General features: G+C 42.5%; 1 protein-coding gene across 1 annotated transcript; it reads left to right on the forward strand.

The window, feature by feature from the left end:
- Positions 1–2,343: 2,343 nt before the first annotated feature.
- LOC147436246 (ubiquitin-conjugating enzyme E2 30-like) lies at positions 2,344–3,786 on the forward strand. Its single transcript, XM_086488120.1, has 2 exons — positions 2,344–3,221; positions 3,396–3,786. Exons 1-2 carry the CDS (start codon positions 3,006–3,008, stop codon positions 3,624–3,626), a joined length of 447 nt encoding a protein of 148 aa, XP_086344246.1. The 5' UTR covers positions 2,344–3,005; the 3' UTR covers positions 3,627–3,786.
- The last annotated feature ends 19,951 nt before the right edge of the window (positions 3,787–23,737 follow it).

Here is a 23,737-nt window from a genome sequence, read left to right on the forward strand (position 1 = left end):
TCATCGTAGACCAGAAGGCTATTGTCACCTTCTTCTTCATCTTCATATTTGTCTTCTTCTGCTAGATAGACTTTGGGCCTTGGATTTTTGTTGGTGCTTCCTCTGTCCCTTTTGAAACACTTGGAAGGGAGGTGACCCTTCTTCCTACAAATGTTGCAAGTTTTTGATGCTAGATAGGCCTTTGCCATATGTCCTTCTTTGCCACACTTGAAACAAGTTTTATTACTAGAGCCAAATGTAAAAGCTCTACCCCTTGTAGTAGCGTTCCTTCCTTGTTTCTTCTCCTCGGACATTAAAGAGTTGATGACATCTTAAAACACATTGCTAGTCATTTCTATCTCTAGGTGGCCGGGTGTTATTTAATGCCAATCCCACCACATGATTTCTATTGGTGTAGTATAATGCTCAACAAGCTATGTTTAGCCTTTGTGCCATCTAGAACACTATATACTACAGGATCTTAAACAAACTCCAAGCAGTGGAAATACGGCAAACGCCAAACCACGCACATCTCGAGGTGCATGAATGACTTCAAAAAAAGTCATTAACAATGACAAGCGCCTCACAACTCAGATTTTGAACCCATGACCTCCCACATGGTGTGAGGAATAAACGAGTAGCTAAATAGAGATTATAGTGGTATACTTAATGGAGAGAGAATTTTCAGACATAAGAGAGATGAGAGAGAGACAGAGAGCATGATATATGCGGTTCACCCAATTGTGGGCTACATCCCCACAGGAAAGCAATCACTCAATGACTTTGCACTTCAAACTAAAAAGTTACAAAGGGATTAGCAACCCTTGATGGAAGTCCCGCCTTGCTTCTCTATTTTACACCACGTTACACACTTTCCACCGCCTTTTTGTGTCTAGAAGAGGCCTTATTTTATAGGCCAAAGGAAACCTCAATGGGCTACCCTCTCTCATGAGAGACAGCTGTGTGTAGCCGCCTTGGTGTAGACAAATCCAAGTAAAACTCATCCATGCGCCGATGTGTAGCCATCCTTCTGTACACAAGTCCAAGTAGAAATCGATCACCGGCCATTGAATTTCGGCCACCGACCATAGTCGGCCATTGACCACCGATCACGGGCCAACCGACCATTGAGTACTGGCCACCGGCCAACCCGCCATTGACTACTAGCCACGGATTGGCCATTTTTCGATCACTTTCTGACCACCGTCCAACCATGGTACTCCAACAAAAAAAAAATATTCCGTGAATTTTTTGTTTTTCGACGAGAAATTTTTCTCACGCGCGATGGCTTCTCCATCATAGAGGAGTTCACAAGTTCATAAATTAGTTCGAGTTTACTACCCCCATTTTCAAAGTTTACTTTTCATGTCCGAGTTTACTTCTTAGCATCGAACATAGATCTGTGTCTCTACCCGTGTCCAGAGGAGAGGTTTCAACTTTAAGTGCCACGGGGTCCCAACCATGGGATCAATGGCTCTTGTGCAAAATCAAGGGCACTCGCAAATCTTGGTCATCGATGTATAAAAACTAAACTCGGGATCCCAAGTTTAGTTTTTATGTCGAGATCTATTGTTTTAAGCTTAAGTTTATGGAAAAACACATCTATTTCAAAAAAGCGCATGCAGGCGTGATGGTTGAGGCCCCAAATTCTCAAGCTAGTGGTGAGGGTTCAATTCCCGACTGGGGAAGCGAGGACATGATCGAGCTTTCGTGGCCGATAAAAACTAAACTCGAGATCTCGAGTTTAATTTCAGTAAATCGATGGTCCAAATCGATCTTTCACTTGAGACCATTGATCCCATGGTTGGAATCCCATAGACTTAAAGGCTTCTTCGTCATTGATCCGAATGCACTAGCTTCATATAAAACCCGTGGTCTTTAGGCCCGTGTCACACTGGGGCAAGCAAGAGGTGGCCTTGCTTAGGTGGCGAGCGTCGGTTCGTTGGGCGAAAAGGTAAAGTTGGCCAAAGTACCTTGTCAGAGGGACGGGCAAACACCCTCGGCCAAGTTTCCAAACTCCATGGCCATCTGCAAAAAGGCGCACGGGAAGGGAACTCACGGGCTCTGAGCCCTGCTGTGCAACGTGGAACGCGGGGGCTTCGTCATCTGCCCTACCCCCATTCGCTGTGTGCTCAGGGCTTCTGTTTTGTTAACATTTGTGTGTGACAGCGAAGTTGTGAACCCTCCGAAAATCAGAGTGGGACGGGTGTCCCAGTCTGACAGGGGCCTTAGAGCACCCACTTTCTCGTCTTGAAAATATGCTGCCATATGGTTTGGACATTTTCAATTGGGCGGTGGTAAGCTAGGATGGCATGGTTTATTTTAGTCACGGGTGCCAAGCAATACATGCGCCGTTTCGGCCAACCTTCGTCGCCATCACAACATGTCCTGCGCAACTGAGAGGGTGTGTCGACGATGATGATGCCAGGGGAGGCAGGGGGGTCCTAATCTTCTCTCTCTCACGCATAGCGGATTCCCTCTTGATTGATATCAGCGACACCCCTAATGCTCTCGACAACACCTTATATCGATTCCCCTTGAGCTTCCGGCAATCTGCAGAACGACCCACATCCCATAATCTCAATCAGCCCCCACAATCAACAGCTGTACGCCTCACTTCCACCCTATTGTTTCCCTCCTCATATCTCCAATTCCTAACATAAGCAAGATTAATCCTTGTCACCTACCTTGTGCACCAATATTGCACTCGTCATTGGCACTTACTTTGTCGCTCTCAATCTCACACCCCACTGCACCTGACCTCCCCTTGCTATCCCAATGTTCCATAGTCCTTTGCATCGAGCAGAAGACGAAGTGCGTCACCTCAGAGACGCGGTCCTCCCACACAAAGTGGAGTTCTTGCATCCTTTGTCATTCCCTTGACATAGTCACTTCTATATGCTTGGCTCCAGAACACTTTCTTCCACTTCATTCTAGTCATAACAATCTCATTTTCAAAGATCTTACAAATCCATCTTTTGTGAGCACTCAAGAAGTTCCCTCTAGATACGTTTAAATCATTTTGCATGGCAAGTAGGCGCATACTTAAGGAGCTAGTAGACTTACAAAGGGATCCTCCAGCATCTTGTAGTGCAGGGCCAGTGGGAGATGACATCTTTCAATGGCAAGCCCACATTATGGGCCCTATTGATAGCCCCTATACAGGAGGACTTTTCCTTGTCTCCATCTCTTTTCCACAAGATTATCCTTTCAAACCCCCTCGTGTCCAGTTCCAAACAAAGGTAAATTTGGCACTACATCTTGTTTCTTTTGGATGCATCTCATCGTTTGGAATGTCTTTCTTGTAAAGAACTTGTATTGATACCTGCAAGCTAAATACTTGACTATACATTTCTAAGTTCCATGATTCATCAATTTGTCTACAAACTTTGATAATTAAACATTTTCTTTTGTAGGTATATCATCCCAACATAAGTTCTAGTGGAAATATATGCTTAGACATACTCAAAGGTAGTTGGAGCCCTGCATTGACAATTGCAAAAGTGCTGCTCTCCATAAGCTCATTGCTCACAGACCCAAACCCAGATGATCCATTGGTCCCTGAAATTGCTCATATATATAAAACACAACGAGCCACATATGACGAAAGAGCAAAAGCTTGGACATCTAAATTTGCCATGAAATGAGAGGAATATAAGTTCACCCACACACTACTCTCAATCAACAATATAAATTACTTGAGATTATGAAAGTCAATAGATGCAAGGTAGGTATATCTTGGACACTTAAAATAATGTATTCAACTACTTCATTTATTCACTTGATCTCTCGTTATATAAACAAGAGGAGTCAACACTTCTTCAAATTTATTTTGGGTATACCTATATAAATTCTATTTTTTTTAAAAAAATGTTGCTATTTCTCTAGTGATTAAGAACATTTTTGTCTTGTCTTGATTGGTCATCCGTGATAGTAGATAACTTATCAAACCGTTGCTTAACGCATCATCTAAATGGAAATTTTTTCGTCACTAAAATGCTTTTTGATCTTCATATTTAGAGCTATATCTTGTTTTATTTAGGTGTTGAGGTATCTTTAGAATGTTCTAAAGTCCTTTATGCATTTGCCTCTAATTTGTATACGCTTTGTTACATTTAAGGTAATTGCATGATCAAAGGAGGATCAAAGCAAATACGAAGCAATCACAATTGGTAGTCTTTCTACCACTTGCAAAGTGATGTGGCATTCTATCTCAGGGGGGTCACTTTTATATGTACAGCCTATATATCATGTGCATTCAAGGACTATATATAAAACCCCTCAGGTGTGAATGTTTCATCTATAAAAGGGACCCTTTTCCTATTCAATTAATAAATATTTTTTCAAGATCATTTTTTCTACACCCCTCTGTATGTAAAATTGTGAGAAAACATGAAATAAAATAATTCTTAATATTGAGCCCATATGGTATGAATTTTTTTATTGCAGTGAGCAACCACCTTCCCCCCCCCCCCCCCCTCTCCCGAGCATTCTATGTGTCAACCCTAGATGCTATCCCCAATATCCTCATACAAGCTAGGAGCCTATTTTACTCTATTGTTTTCTATTATGCCAGTTATGATTTTTATTATAGGATGAAAGTTCCACTCTAGCTCTTTATCCAAACTAAGCACTTCAAATGGTATCATAGTTGAATCAAGGACTAGCTGCATCTCTTAATGCCATTGATAATATCATGATCAATTAGGTTAGCTAGGCAATGAGCTAGATTTTTTCCAATCTACAAGCAATGAGTCAAGTGAGATCATGGTCATGCTTAGCCCATTGAGCCATTACTCTCCTTGGTGCAATCGACATAGAAGGAGAAGGTGCATGCAGGTTAATAAATTAAGCCACATGATCATATAGATCGCCATACCCATCAGAATTTTATAATTTTTTTGGAGTTATAAAGGGTTGACTTTTTTCCCCAAGCATGATTGTATTGCTTACATTGATAAATGCATTCTTCCATTGTTGGCTAGATATGTAAAGGTCAACATGCCTTAAATTGTTCATGTTCAACCACCAAATAATGTAATGTATTAACCATTCTATTATTCCTTGTCTCATCTCATGTGTAGAAATAAGGAACTACATACACTAGAATTGATTGTATGAACGAATTCTACAACCCACATACTTATCCTAGAAGCATGTGAAACCATTATTTAGCTTATGAACCTATTATTAAAACATTCACATGAGATGGTAATTTGGTGCATGCATTAGACTCCCAAATCAGCCCCCATAATGTAGGATTAACCCAAATCACTTATCAGCATTTGAACTCTTGTGAGTTGTACGATACCTTATCCTACCCATGCATAAGCTTAGTTCATGGATGTAAAGAGAGCCCCTTTCTAATCTCTTGGATCTAGTTCAGCAATCAAAGCTTCTTTTCATTTCATTCACTTGTTAAGTGTACTTATGCTAAGTTATTCATGAATACTACTTTGATTAATCCTCCATAGGCTCCAACACATAAATTTTGATTACCGTCGTCCAACAAGAGTCTCAAACACTATGACAAGAGGTATAGAGAGACATACTTCAAACTTTTATACTTCATTAGGCCACCAGTAGATATGCATCCTCATTAGGCCATGTTGCCGACTTGAAAGAGCTCACAAAATCTAATACCCATTTCTCAAATAGACCAAGTGCGAGAATTGGCATGTGCCTCATCTTGTCCTTCTCAATTGGTTGCCCCATAATTTGACAAGGATCATAGGTCTTCACATGCAATTTTGCATTTTTGAATAAGATTGGGTAGAAAATTTGGCATATAGCAAGTTATGCATGGTACTTCTCTTTCAAAATGCCTTGCATCTATACCCTCATGTGTTTAGCTAATAGTAGCTTCTTGATCATGCTAGGGTATGCAATGTTGAAGGATATCATTGGCACATTGCCAATACACCTATACTGCAATGAGCTCAAAGTGCCAAATTTGGAGTGCTATTCTTTTACTTTGACCTCTATTGAAATGTTTTGGGGATAATTTGGTTCATAAAAATATCATCATATCTTCTTGTGAATCATTGACATGCAATGTAATTGCAAACAGTGCAACATTTGGTACATCATTCTCTAAGTTGACTCCTTGAAGTTCATCAGGTACATCTCTCGCCTCAAGCCAAGATAAATAGTTTGCAATTGCATGCTGTTTGCCAGGTGTGTGGACCATTGTAATTTGAGTTCAACTAAAACTAAGTATCCATCTTGAAAAGTTACCATGCAAAGTATATATTTCCACCAATACACCAAGGCTAATGATCTACATGAAAGACAAACTTATTTCCCAACATGTGAGTAGATCATTTCGAAGGCTTCTCTTTTTATTACTGAATATTTATGATAAGCCAAGCTTACTCTTCAGATAGCATAATGCAGGTCGGCACCACTTCTAAGCCTTATCCTACGTAATAATTACTCTAATTGCAACATCTGAGTCATCAAAAAACACATGAAAAGGTAGCTCCATTGAGGTGGTTGCACTATCAATGCATGAAGAATTCACTTGATTTGTTGCCCTCTCCTATCCATTTCAACTTATTCAATTTGGTTTGTTGATTTAAAGGTGTAGCCAAGCCAGCCAAAAATCTAGATCTTTTCCATGCCACTAAACCTATCCAATTAACCCAAGAAAAAATTTCACAGTCTTCAGTGTTTTGAATTACGAAATGGCGTTTACCTTGCCCTAGGATCCATTGCAATTTCTTTGGGTGATACTATGTGGCCTAGCTAGCATGCCTGTTTGAAAACAAAAATCTCCTTCAAAGGATTTGGACATACTTGGGAGTCTTGACACTTTAGCAAAAAACAGTTTAAGGTGCTTTGGATGCTTCTATCTAGTGCTTATCGTAGTGAATTGAGCAAAAAATATCCTAATGTAATTTGTCAACTGAGGTTCAAATGTGGCCAATCCATCTTTTTGAAAAGTGTCTTAAGCACTCTTGAGTCCCCTAGAGCCATTTTGATTTGGTTATATCCCAAAAGCTCATCCAGGAAGGACTATGTTTTGTGGATAGGTACATCATCTAGCAAGTCATTGTTACACAGGATTGGGTATGGATTTAATATTGTGACAGCATTCACCTTTTGATAGTAGGCACATTGTTTTTCTTACTTGATTGGTGACAGTGACAATTGGTGATAGCTAGATATGTTATCCAGTAGTGTGATGAATCCAACCCTCATACGCTTGTGAATTTCTTCCTTCACATTGACTCTATCATTAGGATTCATGTGGTATTGTTGCTCTCAGATGGGTTTATCATTTTTTTGTCAGAACAATTATGTGTTGAGAAAATGAAGGCTTTACTCCTTTCATCCCTATAGATCATGGCATAGTACATACGCTTCTTTAAAATATTTAAGTAGCTCCTCACATCATGTATTTACTTCACCCTCTAGGCCGACACTAATCTGAATCGGCCTAGAGGGTGAGAAAAGTTTTTTCCGGCTAATATCTTATCCCACTCCGAGATCTTTGCATCCAAAATGCCCCTTGATGTCTTCTTTTGTAATCAGTTGTGGCCTACCCACTATGCTGGAGTACATCGGCCTCACATGCTTAGCTTTTGACCAATCTTCAAGCTTCTTGAGTCTAGACTCGGGATCTCTTCCGATTGAGGTTATGGGCATGGAAAGAGTTGTGGAGTACATGATAAAGATGCCTTAAAACCCCTCACATCGACTTCCTACAATTGCATGGGAAACAAGAAAAAAAGTTCAAAAGATGCATAAAAGCAAGATCTTGAGCACGGGATGGATGCAAGACATAAAGAAATAATTTGGGAGATATGAGATTCATTACACTTGCTACATGATGCTTCAAAAGACTCCCAAGTGAATGAAGCTTTTCTACAATGCCAATCTATTACGGCTTGGAAGGAATCCGGTGGGGCACGCTTCATACATTACACCACCCATATTGGCCCCAACTAAAAAACCATGTTTTTTGCAGAAACAGGGAATCGTATTCACACTTACGTGCTTGAGCCTATCCCTTGGAGTTGCTCACTACAAGTTTGAGAGTCTGAGTACCACACACTACTAGAGTGCTCAGTTTTTGGTCAAATCTAAATTTGCTTCCCTTACATTTTTAGCCATGACTTCGACCTACACTATTTCCTCTCCAAGCCACATAGTGGCTTCTCCATTGTGACTCTCATGACCATGATTTTGGAGCATCAAGAATCACTCATCAGCCTCACACATACTATATGACATGTAACTTTGGTCCCATAGGTCATATTTGATCTCCAAGGACAATAATAAAGTCTCTCTCTCTCTCTCTCTCTCTCTCTCTCTCTCTCTCTCTCTCTCTCTATGTGTGTGTGTGTGTGTGTGTGTGTGTGTGCGCGCGCGCGCATGCACGCGCTATCATTAGTGCTCATCAGCCCACTCGATGAACTCCTCCACTCCTTGACACTCCAAGCTAAGGCTCAGTCTCTCCACCTAGCACTCTAGTAGGGTGAGTACCATATAAAAATGGTTTTTGTAGGGGGTATCTTGCAAGATGCCCCCCTTTTGATAAAAAAGCAAAGTGAATTACATTGGCACATATCGAGAAAGGCAAGCAAGGTATTCGGGGGTGGCAAGCACCTGGTGGAGAGAAAATGGAGCTACCATGCAAGGCATGCAAAGGATGAGGGATGGGCAGCTGGCAAGCGACTAGCACACAAAAGAGGGAGGGCACATATCTTTTTTTTCATGTATGTCTTTGCATAGGGGATGACATTGCTAGATAAGTCTTAATTAACAATTTCTTCCTAAGCACGTGGAGCCCAACTTGATTCCTATCTGCTGCTCCTCCCTGGCAATTTTATGTAGTTGCAAGAGAATGTGTGAAAATGAAAAGTATAAGAGAGAGCCATATGTCTTTGGGATTAAATGAAAAAATAACATATCTCATTTAGAAAAAGATATAGGTCCACTTTCTACTTTAAGGTCTTTTTTTTTAAAAAAAAACTCAATCCTAGCCATATATTCACTAGTCTTTTTTATTTTATTTTAAAGAAAATCTCTCCAAAGGAGCTAGCTTGGTTGGTTGAGCACTCGATCGTCGTGAGCGCGGTCATGGGTTCGAGTGCGACCAAGCGACCCTGATAGCACTCACATATGTGTCATTTCACACAAGATTTTTGCGATCCACCGGAAAAAAAAAAACTCAAGCATTAGCAACATCACTGTGCTTGAGTTTCTTTTTAAAAGAAAAAAAGAGCTTAACGTAGAAATTGGACCTACATCTTGTTTTCAATGAAAGCTCTACTTTTCATATAAGCCCATAGACATATGCTAAAGTAGAACGTGGACCTACATTTGTTGGCACTACCTGCATGGAGTTGATTAATGAAATGTTGTACGAAATTTTTAGCCTTTTTAAAGCTATTTTAAGATGTTGCTTTTGCGTACCTTTTGAGCCATGCTTGTAATAGAAATAGTGTATGCGCAAGAAAAGCATTGCCGTCGATAACAACAATGCAAGGAGACTCAAGCAGAGAAGAGCTGTGCAACAAAGAGTGCAAGGTATGTTGCTATATTCTCTCTCTCTCTCTCTCTCTCTCTCTCTCTCTCTCTCTCTCTCTCTCTCCGATTTTCACGTGCAGAGATTTTATCACTTCAAAATGAACATATGTAGAAAATTTTTTGTCCATTGTAAAGCCATCACACCATGCTCTCACTAGAATTAAAATTAAGAAATATCATGTCCAAATACATAGATATTTACTTATCTTTATTTGGATTGCAAGATCTATCGTATTGTGCGATCGTACGTGTGCAGCAATTGTAGATCAATAAGTGCTCAAATATATATCCTGGAGTGTGAGAACTTCATGTTTGCACTTCAGATAGATATGGCAATCCTCAAGGTCTGCAATTGATTATCATTAACAATGATAATAATTTTCAAGACTTGATTAATATTATCGATTATCATAATGTGTGAAAGCCGTAAGCTTGCACTTTAGATAGATCAATATAGGGTCAAAGCATGGTTTGGTGGTACAAAAAGTAATGTCCTTGACACAACATATGCTTGGTGATTCTTGTGTGTAAAAACCATGGGCATTTTTTTGGAATTGGGGAGGGCAAATAAACTTCTTTTTTAAGTGGACGTTTTTTTAACTTTAGAAGCATGCAATCCTAAGAAGAGGTGGGGGTGACGGCGGGGCCGGGGGGTGGGGTTACGGTTGGGAGCTTTCACTCCAGCACCTCTCTCTCTCTCTCCCTCCCTCCCTCGCACATCCCTCTCCCTGTGTGTCTCTCTCAGTTTTGAACCTTCTCGCCTTCCTTGCTGCCTCCATAGCCACCGAGCTGCTGTGTTCTCTCTCTCTCTCTCTCTCTCTCTCTCTCTCTCTCTCTCTCTCTCTCTCTCTCTCTCTCTCTCTCTCTCTGCAAATGGATAGTAGTGCAGGAGATTACAGTCTTGGTGATGCTCAGGACCTTTCTTTCGATGACATAGAAGGTGATGCTCAGGACCTCTCTTTCAACGAGGTAGAAGGTGATGCACAGCTCCTCTCTATCGACGAGATGGAAGGTGATGCACAGTTCCTCTCTTTTGACGAGGTACAAGGTGGCCCAACCAATGTTCAGCAGATGCACATCAATTCCATTAGCACTAGTATTCCAGCCGGTAATCAGGCTTTTCTTCGTGATTATTGGGCTGCAAAGAAACGCGCACAGAGAAGCAAGGAAAGACATCCTACGTCTTCTCTTGGATTACGGGAAGCCAGGTCAAGAAAGAACATTTGTGCAGCGGTGGCTCGATGTTGGCGCAAGCAAACAGTAGGGATTGCAAAGAATGAGGAGAAGGAAATATTCCGGCAACTCCTGGACCACCAAACATTTTCCTTGCTGCAACCATCAAATTTCAGCAAAGTTGAAGACACTGTTGTATCGGGTGTGCGCAACACTTTGACTCAAATCAAGGTCCCTTATTCAGCAAGTGAACTTTTTGTAAAGAGAAGCTCTTTGGCAATGATTCTGAACAATAGTATAAACTCACAATCAGTAAACCAATCCAAAATCGCTAGTATCTTGGGGATCCATCGAAGGAATATAGCTGCAGCAAGCTCACAGCTAGAGAATAAAGATGAAGATGAAGTGTTGCCATTGAGTGCTTGTGAGAGACAATTGCCACGAGGAACCGTTATTACCAATGAAACAAGAGATTTGGTATATGCCTTTTGGACATCAGAGAGCAGAGTTTCACCCAACAAGAAAGACATATGCAAGATGAGAATTGGAAGGAAAAGTGTCGTCAAACATCCTATACATCTACTCGACGAATCTCAGGTACCAACAACTTCTAGTAATTGTTCATCTCGTTTGGTGCTACTTAAGGCTTATTTGGTCCAGACAGTACCAAATTTGGTTGTTTGTTGTACGGCAGAGGGTGTTTACAGTACCAAAGAATATCTATAAAGTACCAAATCCTAGCTATCGACTGCCAAAGCCTATCCATAGAGTTTAAAACCCTCTCTATAGAGTACCAAAACCTAATTATCCAGTACCAATGCCTATGTATAGAGAACCAAAAGTCTATTTACAGAGTACCAAACTCAACGGATACCACCAAAGACTCTCTGTAGAGTACCAAATCCTATCAATATAGGACCATGATCTATTTACAGGGTACCCCACACTTCTGATAGTACGAAAGCCTATATGTAGAGCACCAAATCATGTCTATCGAGTACCAAAGGCTATCTATGGAGTACCAAAGCACATCTGTAGAGTATCAAATCCGGTGTATCTAGTACCAAAGCATATGTATGGAGTACCAAAGCAGATCTGTAGAGTACCAAATCCGGTATATCGAGTACAAAATCCTAGCTATCGAGTGCTAAAGCCTATCCATAGAGTTTCAAACCCTCTCGATAGAGTACCAATACCTATTTATCCAGTACCAATGCCTATACATGTATAGAGAACCAAAAACTATTTACAGAGTACCAAACTCATCGGATACCACCAAAGACTATCTGTAGAGTACCAAATATTCTCTGTAGAGTACCAAATCCTATCTGTAGAGTACCAAAGCCTATCACTATAGAACCAAAGTCTATTTACAGGGTACCCCACACTTATGATAGTACCAAGCCTATATGTAGAGTACCAAATATTGTCTATCGAGTACCAAAGGCTATCTGTAAAGTACCAAAGCACATATGTAGGGTACCAAATCCGGTATATCGAGTACCAAAGCCTATCTATGGAGTACCAACTCAGATCTGTAGAGTACCAAATCCGCTATATCGAGTACAAAATCCTGGCAATCGAGTGCCAAAGCCTATCCATAGAGTTTCAAATCCTCTTGACAGAGTACCAAAACCTATTTATCCAGTACCAATGCCTATGTATAGAGAACCAAAGTCTATTTACAGAGTACCAAACTCATCGGATACCACCAAAGACCATCTGTAGAGTACCAAATCCGCTCTAAAGAGTACCAGATCCTATCTATAGAGTACCAAAGCCTACCACTATAGGACCAAAGTCTATTTACAGGGTACCCCACACTTCTGATAGTACCAAAGCCTATATGTAGAGTACCAAACTCATCGGATACCACCAAAGACTATCTGTAGAGTACCAAATCCTCTCTGAAGAGTACCAGATCCTATCTGTAGAGTACCAAAGCCTACCACTATAGGACCAAAGTATATTTACAGGGTACCCCACACTTTTGATAGTACCAAAGCCTATATATAGAGTACCAAATAATATCTATAGAGTACCAAAACCTACCAACAGTACCAAATCTACGATACCATATTTGGAACTTTTTGGTACTATTGAACTTGGGTGCACGTGTGTCCACTATGACAGTACCAAATTTGGTACTTTTGGGTATTGTTGAACTTGGGTGCACGTCTGTCCACTATTATAGTACCATATTTGGAACTGTCAAAAGCCAGTTTTGGCACTACTGCAGTAGTGAAATTTTACCAGTACCATGATGTTGGTTTTTTTCTGAATCGTTTTGTTTTTGTGCCATAGGTTGAGCTGTACCAAAGATTCAAGAAGGCTCACCCAGCAGTGGTAGTGTCTCTTAGATGCTTCGAGGCATTGAAGCCATACTTTGTACGGAAGTTGAAGGACAGAAATACTTGTTGCTGTGTGGTTCATGTGCAGATGCTCTATTTCAAAGAGGCCCTTAATCAAATGCGGTAGAACAAGTTCGTGCACCACGGGAAAGGTCACCTTTGTACTTGCTCCGTTTGTTGCAGAGGTGATGAGAGAGGAACGTGTTTTGCAAACCAAGCAGTGTGTCAGCACATCACCGTTATGTGGGAATCCATCATGTGCCCAAAGCCTCCAAATTGTGAATACCATGCAAAGAAATGCTTGATGGGGGATTGCTCACAATGTGGAGTACGGAGGTTGAAATTTTGTCCCGATGAGATAGCAGAGGATAGCAAGGAGGTGTCTGTGAAGGTGTTCATGGAGGTTGGAACAGGACAGGTTCACGAAGGTGTGAGTGAGAAGAAGAGAAAGGACTTGATTGTGCAACGGATGAAAAGTGGGACTTTTCTTAGCCTATTTTCAGCCCATCTGATACGCTTCATCAGGCACAACTTTGTCTTCCACTGGCAAGCCCAACAATTCAAGGACTATTTGCAGAATTTTCCTAGCAACGTTGTAGTATCTGTTATTGACTTTGCGGAGAATTATTCCTTTATATTTCAAAATGAAATTCATTCAATGCATTGGTGGTCTACCCAAGTCACAATACTTGTGCACATCACTTATTTAAGAAATGCAGCAAGTGGTACACAGAAGACGCTACACTTCTACATATCGGATGACAAGCAGCATGACACATTGTTTCTTGTTGCATGAAAAGTGGTTGAAAGAACGAGGACATTCTCTGCAACAACATTGGGTTTGGCCAGATGGTGCTGCTTCACAAATCAAGGCCCGTAGACCTTACTATTTTGTGGCCAGGTACTATCAAATGACAGGCTTGCACATGATGCATAACTTCTCTGCATCCGGCCATGGAAAAGGTGAACATGATGGGGCAGGGGCAGTCATCAAGAGAACTTTGACGCATGAGGAATTGAAACCAGATGGCTGGCGTATGAAGTGTGCAACCGATGTTGTCAACTTTTTGAATGCAACTTTTCAGCCAAGAGAACAATCTCAGAGGTGTAATACGCAAAGAGTCTTCTGGCTTATTGGCGCGAATGAAGTGAAGCACAATCTGCAATGGGACTGTGAGCGCATCGTTGGCTCCCGCTCATTTCATTGTGCTGATGGCTATTCACAGGACAACCGCACCGCCATACGCTTTCAATCACTTTCATGCTTTTGTGATCCGTGTATGCGTGGGTTGTGGAGAAGATGCAGGAACAGAATGCACATTGAAGAATGGAAATATGTTTGCATCAAACCATTGCCAGAGTCCGGGGATACAATTAGGGATGACGAATCAGATGACGAGGAGGAGGGTGGAGATTCAACATTGATTCCGATGAGCCAAGTGTCCAACCTGCCACTATATGAAGGATGCCCTGAAATGTTAAGTGGCATGCTGTCCGTATGGGGATAATTTTGCAGTAAAAGCAACTGAGGCAAACGAAGACTTCTACATTATCAAATGCACAGAAGTGTTGTACCAAACGGTGAAAGCACAAAAGGATAAGTGGCATAACAAAATTGTTAGAGGAGGGAAGGTTGTTGAAGGCTTTTTTTATGGCCAAGTTGAAGAAAAAGCTGATACATACCGGCTATTGGATCACATATCTCCGGTAATGATCTACTCACATCTTGTTAGGGCCATACGTTTCCCGATGGAGCCTATTGCAGGATCCCTAGGTCAAATTTTACAATACAAGTTGTCTACTGAAGTATATGAGAGGATATACAATAGCATGCCATATCATGATGATGAGAGCGACGAAGGTGCGTCCATGTTACTTGAGGGCAATGAGAAGCCCTGATTGAACAACTGAATCCGGTAGTCAATAGTAACAAATCTGATAGTCAACAGTACCAAGTGTATTCCGCACTATGTGCTTTTTAGTGACTGAGTCAACTTGATTTTTTGGCCCTGAGCTTTATCTGTTCTCTCTATCTAGTTCTGTGTTGGTATGTTACCTTTCATTACATTACTGTTTCAGTTGTCCTCACTATATGTGCATTTGGTACATTTTGGTACCGTTGAACTTGGGTGCTTCTCTGTCCACTATTACAGTACCAAATTTGGTACTTTTTGGTATTGTTGAACTTGGGTGCACGTCTGTCCACTATTACATTACCAAATTGGAACTGCTTGAACTTGCTGTATCACTTATGGTTTACTTTATTTCTCTATCTGGTTCTCTACTTTCTGGTACTGTTGAACTTGGGTGCACATCGGTCCACTATTACAGTACCAAATTTGGTACTTTTTGGTACTGTGTTGAACTTGGGTGCACTCCTGTCCACTATTACAGTACCAAATTTGGTACAATTTGGTACTCCTTGAACTTGCTGTATCACTTATGGTTTACTTTATTTCTTGGTATTTTTGAGTTTGTCTATTCGTATTTGATACGACCACCTTGAGCAATGTCTAGAACTACGTTGATAACATGAAAGGTATGCCAAACATAGATGCTATCTGCCTCAAAAATTAAAATGTTGGGCAACCTGGTTAGCTCCAAGAGGTTTCAACAGAATTAGTCAGAGGTTTCAATAGTAGAGATCAAGATACCAAGAAAGTCTGAACAAGAGAAGTGGTTTTCCATTATGTATAGTATCGGGTTACAAAATTCCACTATTTACATGATTATGGCAATCTGCTACCTCGGGGGATCAAATTTATAGGAGTACCCCTCCATCTGTATAAAGTAATCAGTAATGTATTTAGAAATATCGTCTTTAGTGTCAAAGATTGGGTTTTTGCGAGTGTACGCTGTTGGGTACCGATCCCTTATCCACCCGAGCAACCAAGGCAAAACAAAATCTAGCAAGTAAACGGGTAATCGGTTCCTACTACCATGGGATCGTATGATCGGATTGCCATACAGTTTTCATAGTCATTTTTAAGAGACTTGTATCTACAGTCATCTACAAGAATAGTGTTGCTGGCATCATACTTCGGGTGCCTTGCCCACAGCGTCCGTAGCTTCAGAAGTTCTGGGGCCTCAGGTGCGCCCAAGTTTGGGCCAGTGCACCTCAGGGAGACCCTAGCAGAAAATACCATGAAGCCCTAGCGATTGGGAAATCGCGTCTTCAATGAAGGGGTAGATAGTAGCCTCAGATTTCAAGCTCAGAAAATTACGCGCGCTAGTGCAAGCACAGGAATGAGATGGGGTCCTTAGACTATTAACCATAAGGCTTGACTATTTTACGGCCTTAGGATAAGTTAGTTAAAAGTATTTTTTAAGTGATTTTGCACTGGACCAAATGGCTGGACAAGTGCAAACAGGTAATGCCAGAGCATTGCTGGTACGGCAATGCGCTAGGGAGCAGATAAAGTTTTCATTTGTTGCATCTATGTGTGCAGTTGTGCACTTAATTGCACATTTCATTAACTAGCATAGGATTTTTAAAGTCAAAAGTTGAATGGTTTTTAAATTTTAAAGTAAGTGTGCCACTTGGCACACTTTCCCCATGCAATCTCTCTCTCTCTCTCTCTCTCTCTCTCTCTCTCTCTCTCTCTCTCTCTCTTCATGCTAGTGCCCCCTCTTCTGGGAGGCTATAAGAGAGCAGCCCCTCCCCCTCTTGCTAGGTTGGCAGTGCACTACCCCCCCTAAGTTGAACGTCCTCTACACAGTGAAGCTCTCCATTGAAGCTTGAGAGCAGCACCTTGTGGTGTATGTGGAGCCTCTGTGCACCCATCACCTAGAACAAGGCCTCTCATGGTCATAGGCAGCTGTGGGAGAAGTTTCATCGCGTAAAGTAGTAGAAAACTCTTTTTCTCTCTCTACTAGCTACTGCAAATTCTCTGTTTTCAGCCCCTAATCACCTCTATTAGGGTGATGTTAACCCTCACGGCTCACGGACACCCCATCACCTACGACGGACGTGTATTATGTATTCGGTAGAGTCAGGTACCGGGCTTGTCGGACCAATAGGAAAAGGGTAGGAGTGATCGTTGATGAGAGGCGCACTCTAACACGAACATGCTAGGGTTAGTTGGCTAAGCATGGGCGCCCAAGTGTGAATGGGGTGAGCTCCTATAAAAGCCAACTAAACCTAATTTTTACTCATTCTCTCATTTGTGCAATTGAAGAGTGCTCTTGCTCCATCTCCATCTTCTTCTTCTTCACCTCCTCGTGTGTGTGTGTGTGTGAGAGAGAGAGAGAGGGAGGGAGAGTGTGTGTGCGATCAAGCATTACGAAGGCACGACGGCAGCGAAGCGGTTGAGCGTGGCACGACTGCAGCTTCTTCTTCATCGCGGCGAGGAATCCACCACGAAGGCGAGCGTAGAGCGGTGAGTGACACACCCTTTGTTTTCTTGAGCTTGCTAGTTTAGGCTTGTTGTGTGCTTGGAGCCGTTTGTGGCTCGCACACGGTGTATTGGCAAGTCCCTTGCTTCGACAGTGCGGCAAGGAGCGCACATTTTTGGCGCCGTTGCCGGGGATATGCCCTACACTAAGCTCGGTTAGCACTTTACGCTTCCTTGTGGTGCAATTTCTATCATAGGAAAGGCAGGGAAGGAGTGTGTGGAGATTTCTGTTTTTTGCGTTTTCTGCATTTGCTGTCAAGTTTCAATTTCTGCTATTGTCTGCGTTTTTTCAATTTCCGTAATTTCTACATTTTCAAGTTCGGCGTTTTCAATTTCTGCGTTTTTTTCTGCAATTTCTGCAATTTCTGCAATTTCTGCGTTTTTCAATTTTCTGCATATCTGCGTTTTTTTCAATTTCTGCATATCTGCGTTTTCTGCATTTTTTGCATATCTACGTTTTCAATTTCTGTATTTTCTGCAGCCCAAAAAAAAAAAAAGTTTTTTATTTTTTCTCCAAAAAAAAAAAAAAATAAATAAAAAAAAATCGGAAATCAAAAACGCAAGCGAACGGGCGGCTAAATTTTTTGAAAATAAAAAACGTGACTCTTAAAACGGACGGGTTGGTTTGTATAAAAGATAGATCGAGATCATTTTCCCAAGCCCAAGCCCAAGCCCAAGCCCAGGCCTCAGTCTAATGATATATACTAAACTCACTCTTATATATATACCCTACTCCCTCAAGAGAGAATGAGAGCATGTGGGACAAGTCCTCCACTCTCCTCCTTTCTCTTCCCACTTGCACCCTTAGACTTTCTAGTTTGGGCCTAGTTCCCTACTGGAAATTGACAGTTTTAGGGATTCCGAGGGCATAGAGTGACCAAACGGAGGGCTGTAAAGCACGGCACGACCCTCTGACCGATACGCTCGTTTCGAGCTATCACACGGCCCATTCCACGACACGCTCTAAAAAATCTAGCAAAAAAACAAACAAAAAACACGCTAAAAACTAGTCACAAGGCCTCCTAGAGCAGCTTTTTGACACCTTAGGGTATCAGAAGCACATGCACTTATGCTTTGGGCGGGTGCTAGAACACGAGCATATTGAGGGTGCCTCTGTTCATACAAACACCCATTACGCATCCACGATAAGCTCTAGACCCTCAGCGGGGACACAAGGTAGCACCACCCAAGACCCTAAAATAGCCGCTAGTGATTCCTCCTCCAACTCAGAAATCATGGAAGCATACCCTAACCAAAACACTGAGAGAGAAGGCCATGCACCTCCCGAAGCTCCACAGCCTAGTACTAGTATGTTTAGCCGTTTCATGGAAACATTAGGTAGAGCTACTTGCTCGGAACCTGAGGCAAATGAAGCACACGAAGGGGGTGGGGAAGTGGAATCTCCTTTCACATCGCACGTGGACCCCACACCCCCAAAGAGTGTCCATGTGGATATCCTGCCAACTTCTTACCAAGAAGGCCCTGTTGAGCTGCCTCCTTCAGAAGTTCCCTCTAGAGTACCGTTGGTGACAAGTAAAACCACGGGGAGCAACATTGCTTCTACCTCACAAGAAATCGTTAACACGTCGACTCTAGAAGGATTGTTCATTAATGATCATTGGACATACGACCTCCACACTGAGGTGTTGACGGATCTACACTCTGGCCACGCCTACCATGTAGGATGGATAGAGATTGTACAATCCACCTCTAGTGCCACGAGCATCGAAGATCAATAGAAAATGATCTGTAATGTTATCCATGGCATTATTCAATCAGAAAGGCAAAACCGAGGGGTAAATATACTCTCAACTGGCCCCATGAGATTTCTGGATACGAGCAAGGCTCAACAGCCTACTCTATCACAAATGGAGACTCCTCTAATGAGCCCCATGGACCCATCTTACGTCATTTCACCTGGGGTCTCTATGCAATCTGAGCCTCCGAGCGAAAACTTTAGCTTCCCTAACTTGGCTCAACCCTCTATTAAGGAAAACACAATGCTCACTCCAGGGATAAGCCTGACAGAGAATGTACCGATGACATCTACGGTTAGCGCAGTGCCACTACCTAGTGTCGTAGTACCTAATATGGGGCCTCGACCGTATGTGCCTCTAGCCCCTTATGCACACATGGCCCCCACAGCTCCAATTGTACCACTTGCTTATGCTCCTCGAGTGCCGCTCCCTAGCTCTTATCCGAGTGGACCTATGCTCGGTTATGTTCCATATCCTGCATCATCTACACATATGCCAAGACCGGTACCCGTTCCTCTCCCACATATGATTCCAAGAGTACCTCCACCGGCCCTACCTCCTCACATAGGTGACTTGGCAGCGTTTGCTCAAACCATAGGTCGATCTATCGCGGAAAATATGCGTCACGCATCTGATAGAGAGCCTAGAAGTAAGGCAGTACAAATTGCCAAACTCACGCAAAAATTCAATGGGGACGAAGATGCTAGAAAACACATTGAAGTGTTTGAACAAGTATGTGATTCCTTAGGGGAACGCAACGAACTACATAAGTGCAATGCCTTAAGCTTGACATTAAGTGGGAAGGCTGGAGATTGGTATAGGACCCTAAGGGTGGACGAGAAAACAATCTACCCTACCCTTCGAAGGTTGTTTCTAAAGGAGTACATACGAGAAGGTGTGCTTTGGGGTGTAGCATCTCAGCTACAGAAGGCCGAACGTAAGGAAGGAGAGTCAGTAAGGGACTTCATTAGTCGTCTAAAGCACTTAAACTCTCGTTGCCCTGTAAATGAGCGCTTCAACAATAACCAACTGCTTGATCGATTCATTCGAGGGTTGAGGAATGAAGGAATCTATAATGGACTAGTGATTAGAGGTATCACAACCTGGGAAGATGTCACTGCCAATGCAATCCAATTAGAGGACAACTTGATGATAGCAGGCATGAGGGTGTCTACTGACACGAGATCCACTAGCTCACAAGCCATTGAGTATGAACCCATGACTGCAAAGCCCATTGCCAATGAGCCAAAGGTATTTGAGACATTCTTGACAGACCTCACCAAGGCAATCCAAGAGTCTCTTAAGGATAATCGACCCCCTCAAAATAGTCACATGTATCCAAGAAGGGAGCAACAATGGTGTTCCATTTGCTTAGGTCCACATAGCACTAGTGAGTGCCCTACGTTTAGAGTAAAATTTAATGGAACTTGCAACGCATGTGGTAGGTATGGTCACCAAGCTAAGGATTGTTTAATGATCAAACGTATGATGGCAAATAGACCACCTGTAGCCTGGACGGATGCGCCTCGAGCTCCTGTATTGATGCCTACTCCACTTGTTGAGCAACTACCGCAACACATGGTCCCTAGATCTCAAAATGTTGTACAAGCTACACCGCTACCACCTCCTGTGCTAGGACCGCAGCCCCCGCATCCAAGAGTCGCCCCTATGAACCAAGTGGGTTGCGAGCCATCTAATGCTTATGCAGATGGTTGTGAGGAGGAAATAGACACTAGTATTGCCTACGGACTTGATACATTGGAAGAGTGTCCTATATACTACATGGAAGATTGTTGGGGACAAGTCAAGCCGGTTTATCAAGCTGCTGCTCTCGCATCCAGAGGTCAAAATATCAACACCCATGCTAGGAGGCCACCTCTTCAATGCTACGAGTGTGGTGGACCACATCGAGTAGCGGAGTGCCCTATTAGGCTGCAAAAGAATGCTGCACAGATGCAAATGAATCAAGGGAGCACGTCTGCAATGCCAATACTCACATGTAATCGTTGTGGCATAGATCACTTGATTGCCCAATGCCCCTATAACCCAAATGCGCCTAAAATCACACCCCTGAATTTGGTCGAAATTGCTAGTGTGACGTCACCAATACCACCCGTCGCACCCGCTTATGCGATTACACGGTCCATGCTTCAAGGGCCAGTCCATATCCTCGAAGAGAGAGATACCGCGTCAGTTATCCAAGCAAAGAAAAAAAAGACACGAAGGAAGAAGTCGCAGAATACGGAAAATTCAAAGCCAAGTTCCAAAACAAACATAGGAACAGGAGATGACCCCGTGTATATGAATGACCTCGAGGATGATTCAGATTCAGTCGAGACAATGGAGACTAGAACCAATACCACAAAGAGAAAGACCGACAAAGAAAACCGTAACATGGAACCAAATGAAAACCGAATAAGAGAAAACCATAAAGAGCCTCTGAAAACACCACAAGTGTTTCCAAATCCAATCCAAGACCCCCAAGATAAATCGCAGGGGCAAAAAGGGAAAAATCGTAAAAAGAAGATTGGGACGTACCCAAACCCTGTAGACGAGATTAAGCAGGTGAAACATCTAAGAGGTTTAGTGGAGGAGACTCAAAGGAAACTAGAACCAGAACCCATGCATATCAAAATTCATGACACAGTGTTTCCCACGCAAGTTCATCCACCCCACATGAACCATAGACCGTTAGCCATATCTAGTATCATCCAAGAAGGGAGTGAGGACGGGACATCAGAAAGTGAGCATACACCCTTCTTGTTGGAAAGGATGTTTAACGAAGGAATACCTGATCCCATTGAGGAATATGAGATTCCATCCTCACCAGTTCCTAGTCAAGGACCTACACCCTGCAAAACGCCAATGAATGTTGCCAAACTCGTGGACTTCATGTCTTCTGAGGTCCGAACCACGATCATAGCAAAGCTGTATGGAGATCCTGAGTTATTCCTTGCACTTCGAGCATTCCTTAACGGAGAGCTACAAACGGGATTACCGCAGTTTGCGCAACCAAATAGGCCTGACTCGATTATGATTGATGAGGAAAATCATGTGCAATCACTTGACTTAGATGGACACGAGTCTGTGATTGAGGTACCCATTAACGAATTAGGGCAGTATTTTGAAGGCGACGAGTCTAATGCGACCCTACCCATCACTACCAAGGGATTAACTATAAAGGGAATTCTTGATGGTGGTGCGGGAGTTAGCATCGTTACAAAAGATTGTTGGGAATCCATGGGAAAACCCCGCCTCATTGTTACTAACATTGTGGTAAAGATGGCAAATGGTACCATAGCCAAACCTATGGGGATGCTCAAGGATCTTAAGATCAAAGTTCTAGGACACAAGGTACGACATACGTTCATTGTAATGGATTTCTCTAAACACCTTATGTCATATGAAATGATTTTAGGACGACCATTCATGAGGGAAGCACAAATGGTTCACGATTGGTCTAAAAATCATGTCTATTTGCAATTCCAAGACTCTGTCCTTAGAGTGGATTTGGTGACTGGTAAGGTACACCCCTTAGGGAGTAAAACCATTATTGATCATCGATCTGACACCACAGTTCACTCGGCCCCACTACAATATTGTTACACTTGTAAGAAGGATACAGACATTGGCCAAGATTCTCCTTACATGGATGTGTTACCGAGTATGACGGAATCAGACAATGTGGATTGGGTCCACCTAGCATCAACCATAGACACTTGGGGAAATAGGGGGATGACCTGGGTAACACCTGATGGGGATGAAATGCCTATACCCTTAAATATGCTACAAGCAATGCATATCGCTTTCGACAAGACTCATCCTAATGTCACGAAAAAAACATACAAGTGGGTCCCTAAAGCTTCTTTAGTGACCATAGCTAGTGCTAAAAAACAGAAGCCTTGTAAGAAACGTACCACTCGCTCCAAGAAAAGTAAGAAAATGTTGCGATGGATCCCTAAACGACTATTGGAAGCCCAAGGCTACTATCAAGGAAATGATCAAATCTGGGTGCCAAAACGTAGATTGTGCTCTTACCTATCACCTGACCCAAGTGAGCCCAATCCCGTAGCTCCAAAACGAATCAATGATCGTGGAAAGAAAAAAATCACAGAATGCTACACACCCGCTCCCGAGCTAGTTTGGATACCAAAGAAAGAACGATTTGTTCCACCTAGCTCAAGAAGGGGGGAGTCCCATGAAGATTCTAGCTCCTCATGTAATACATCCATAGAGGTAAAAGCTTCTACACAGCCTCCATCTATAGTAGTGGACCTCCATGAAGCTACAAAAGAATCCACACCTCCCAGTGTTCAAGAATCACCTGATGAACCACTTCAAGTTCAATCCTGGGAGAGTACCTTACCACCCTTGCAGCTTGATGAGGCACCTAGGGTAATAGAAAACTACTGGCAAAAATCCTCACCTATTACCAACTGGAATAATTGGTTTCAAAGGGTGACAAGCTCATTTCAAACGGTATGATCTACCCAAGGAAGGGGGGAGTGTTTGCTGACATCCATCATTCACTTGCTTCCCTCTCAAC

This window comes from Adiantum capillus-veneris, chromosome 18 (genome assembly GCF_014529385.1).
Source record: "Adiantum capillus-veneris isolate H3 chromosome 18, ASM1452938v2, whole genome shotgun sequence".
Lineage (NCBI taxonomy): Eukaryota > Viridiplantae > Streptophyta > Polypodiopsida > Polypodiales > Pteridaceae > Adiantum > Adiantum capillus-veneris.

What these genes read in the sequence shown, in the direction of transcription:
- LOC147436246 (XM_086488120.1), top strand. Translation starts at nt 3,006, where the DNA reads ATGGCAAGTAGGCGCATACTTAAGGAGCTAGTAGACTTACAAAGGGAT. An exon ending in GTGTCCAGTTCCAAACAAAG is followed by an intron (nt 3,222 to 3,395) that starts GTAAATTTGGCA and finishes TTTCTTTTGTAG; the next exon opens with GTATATCATCCCAACATAAG.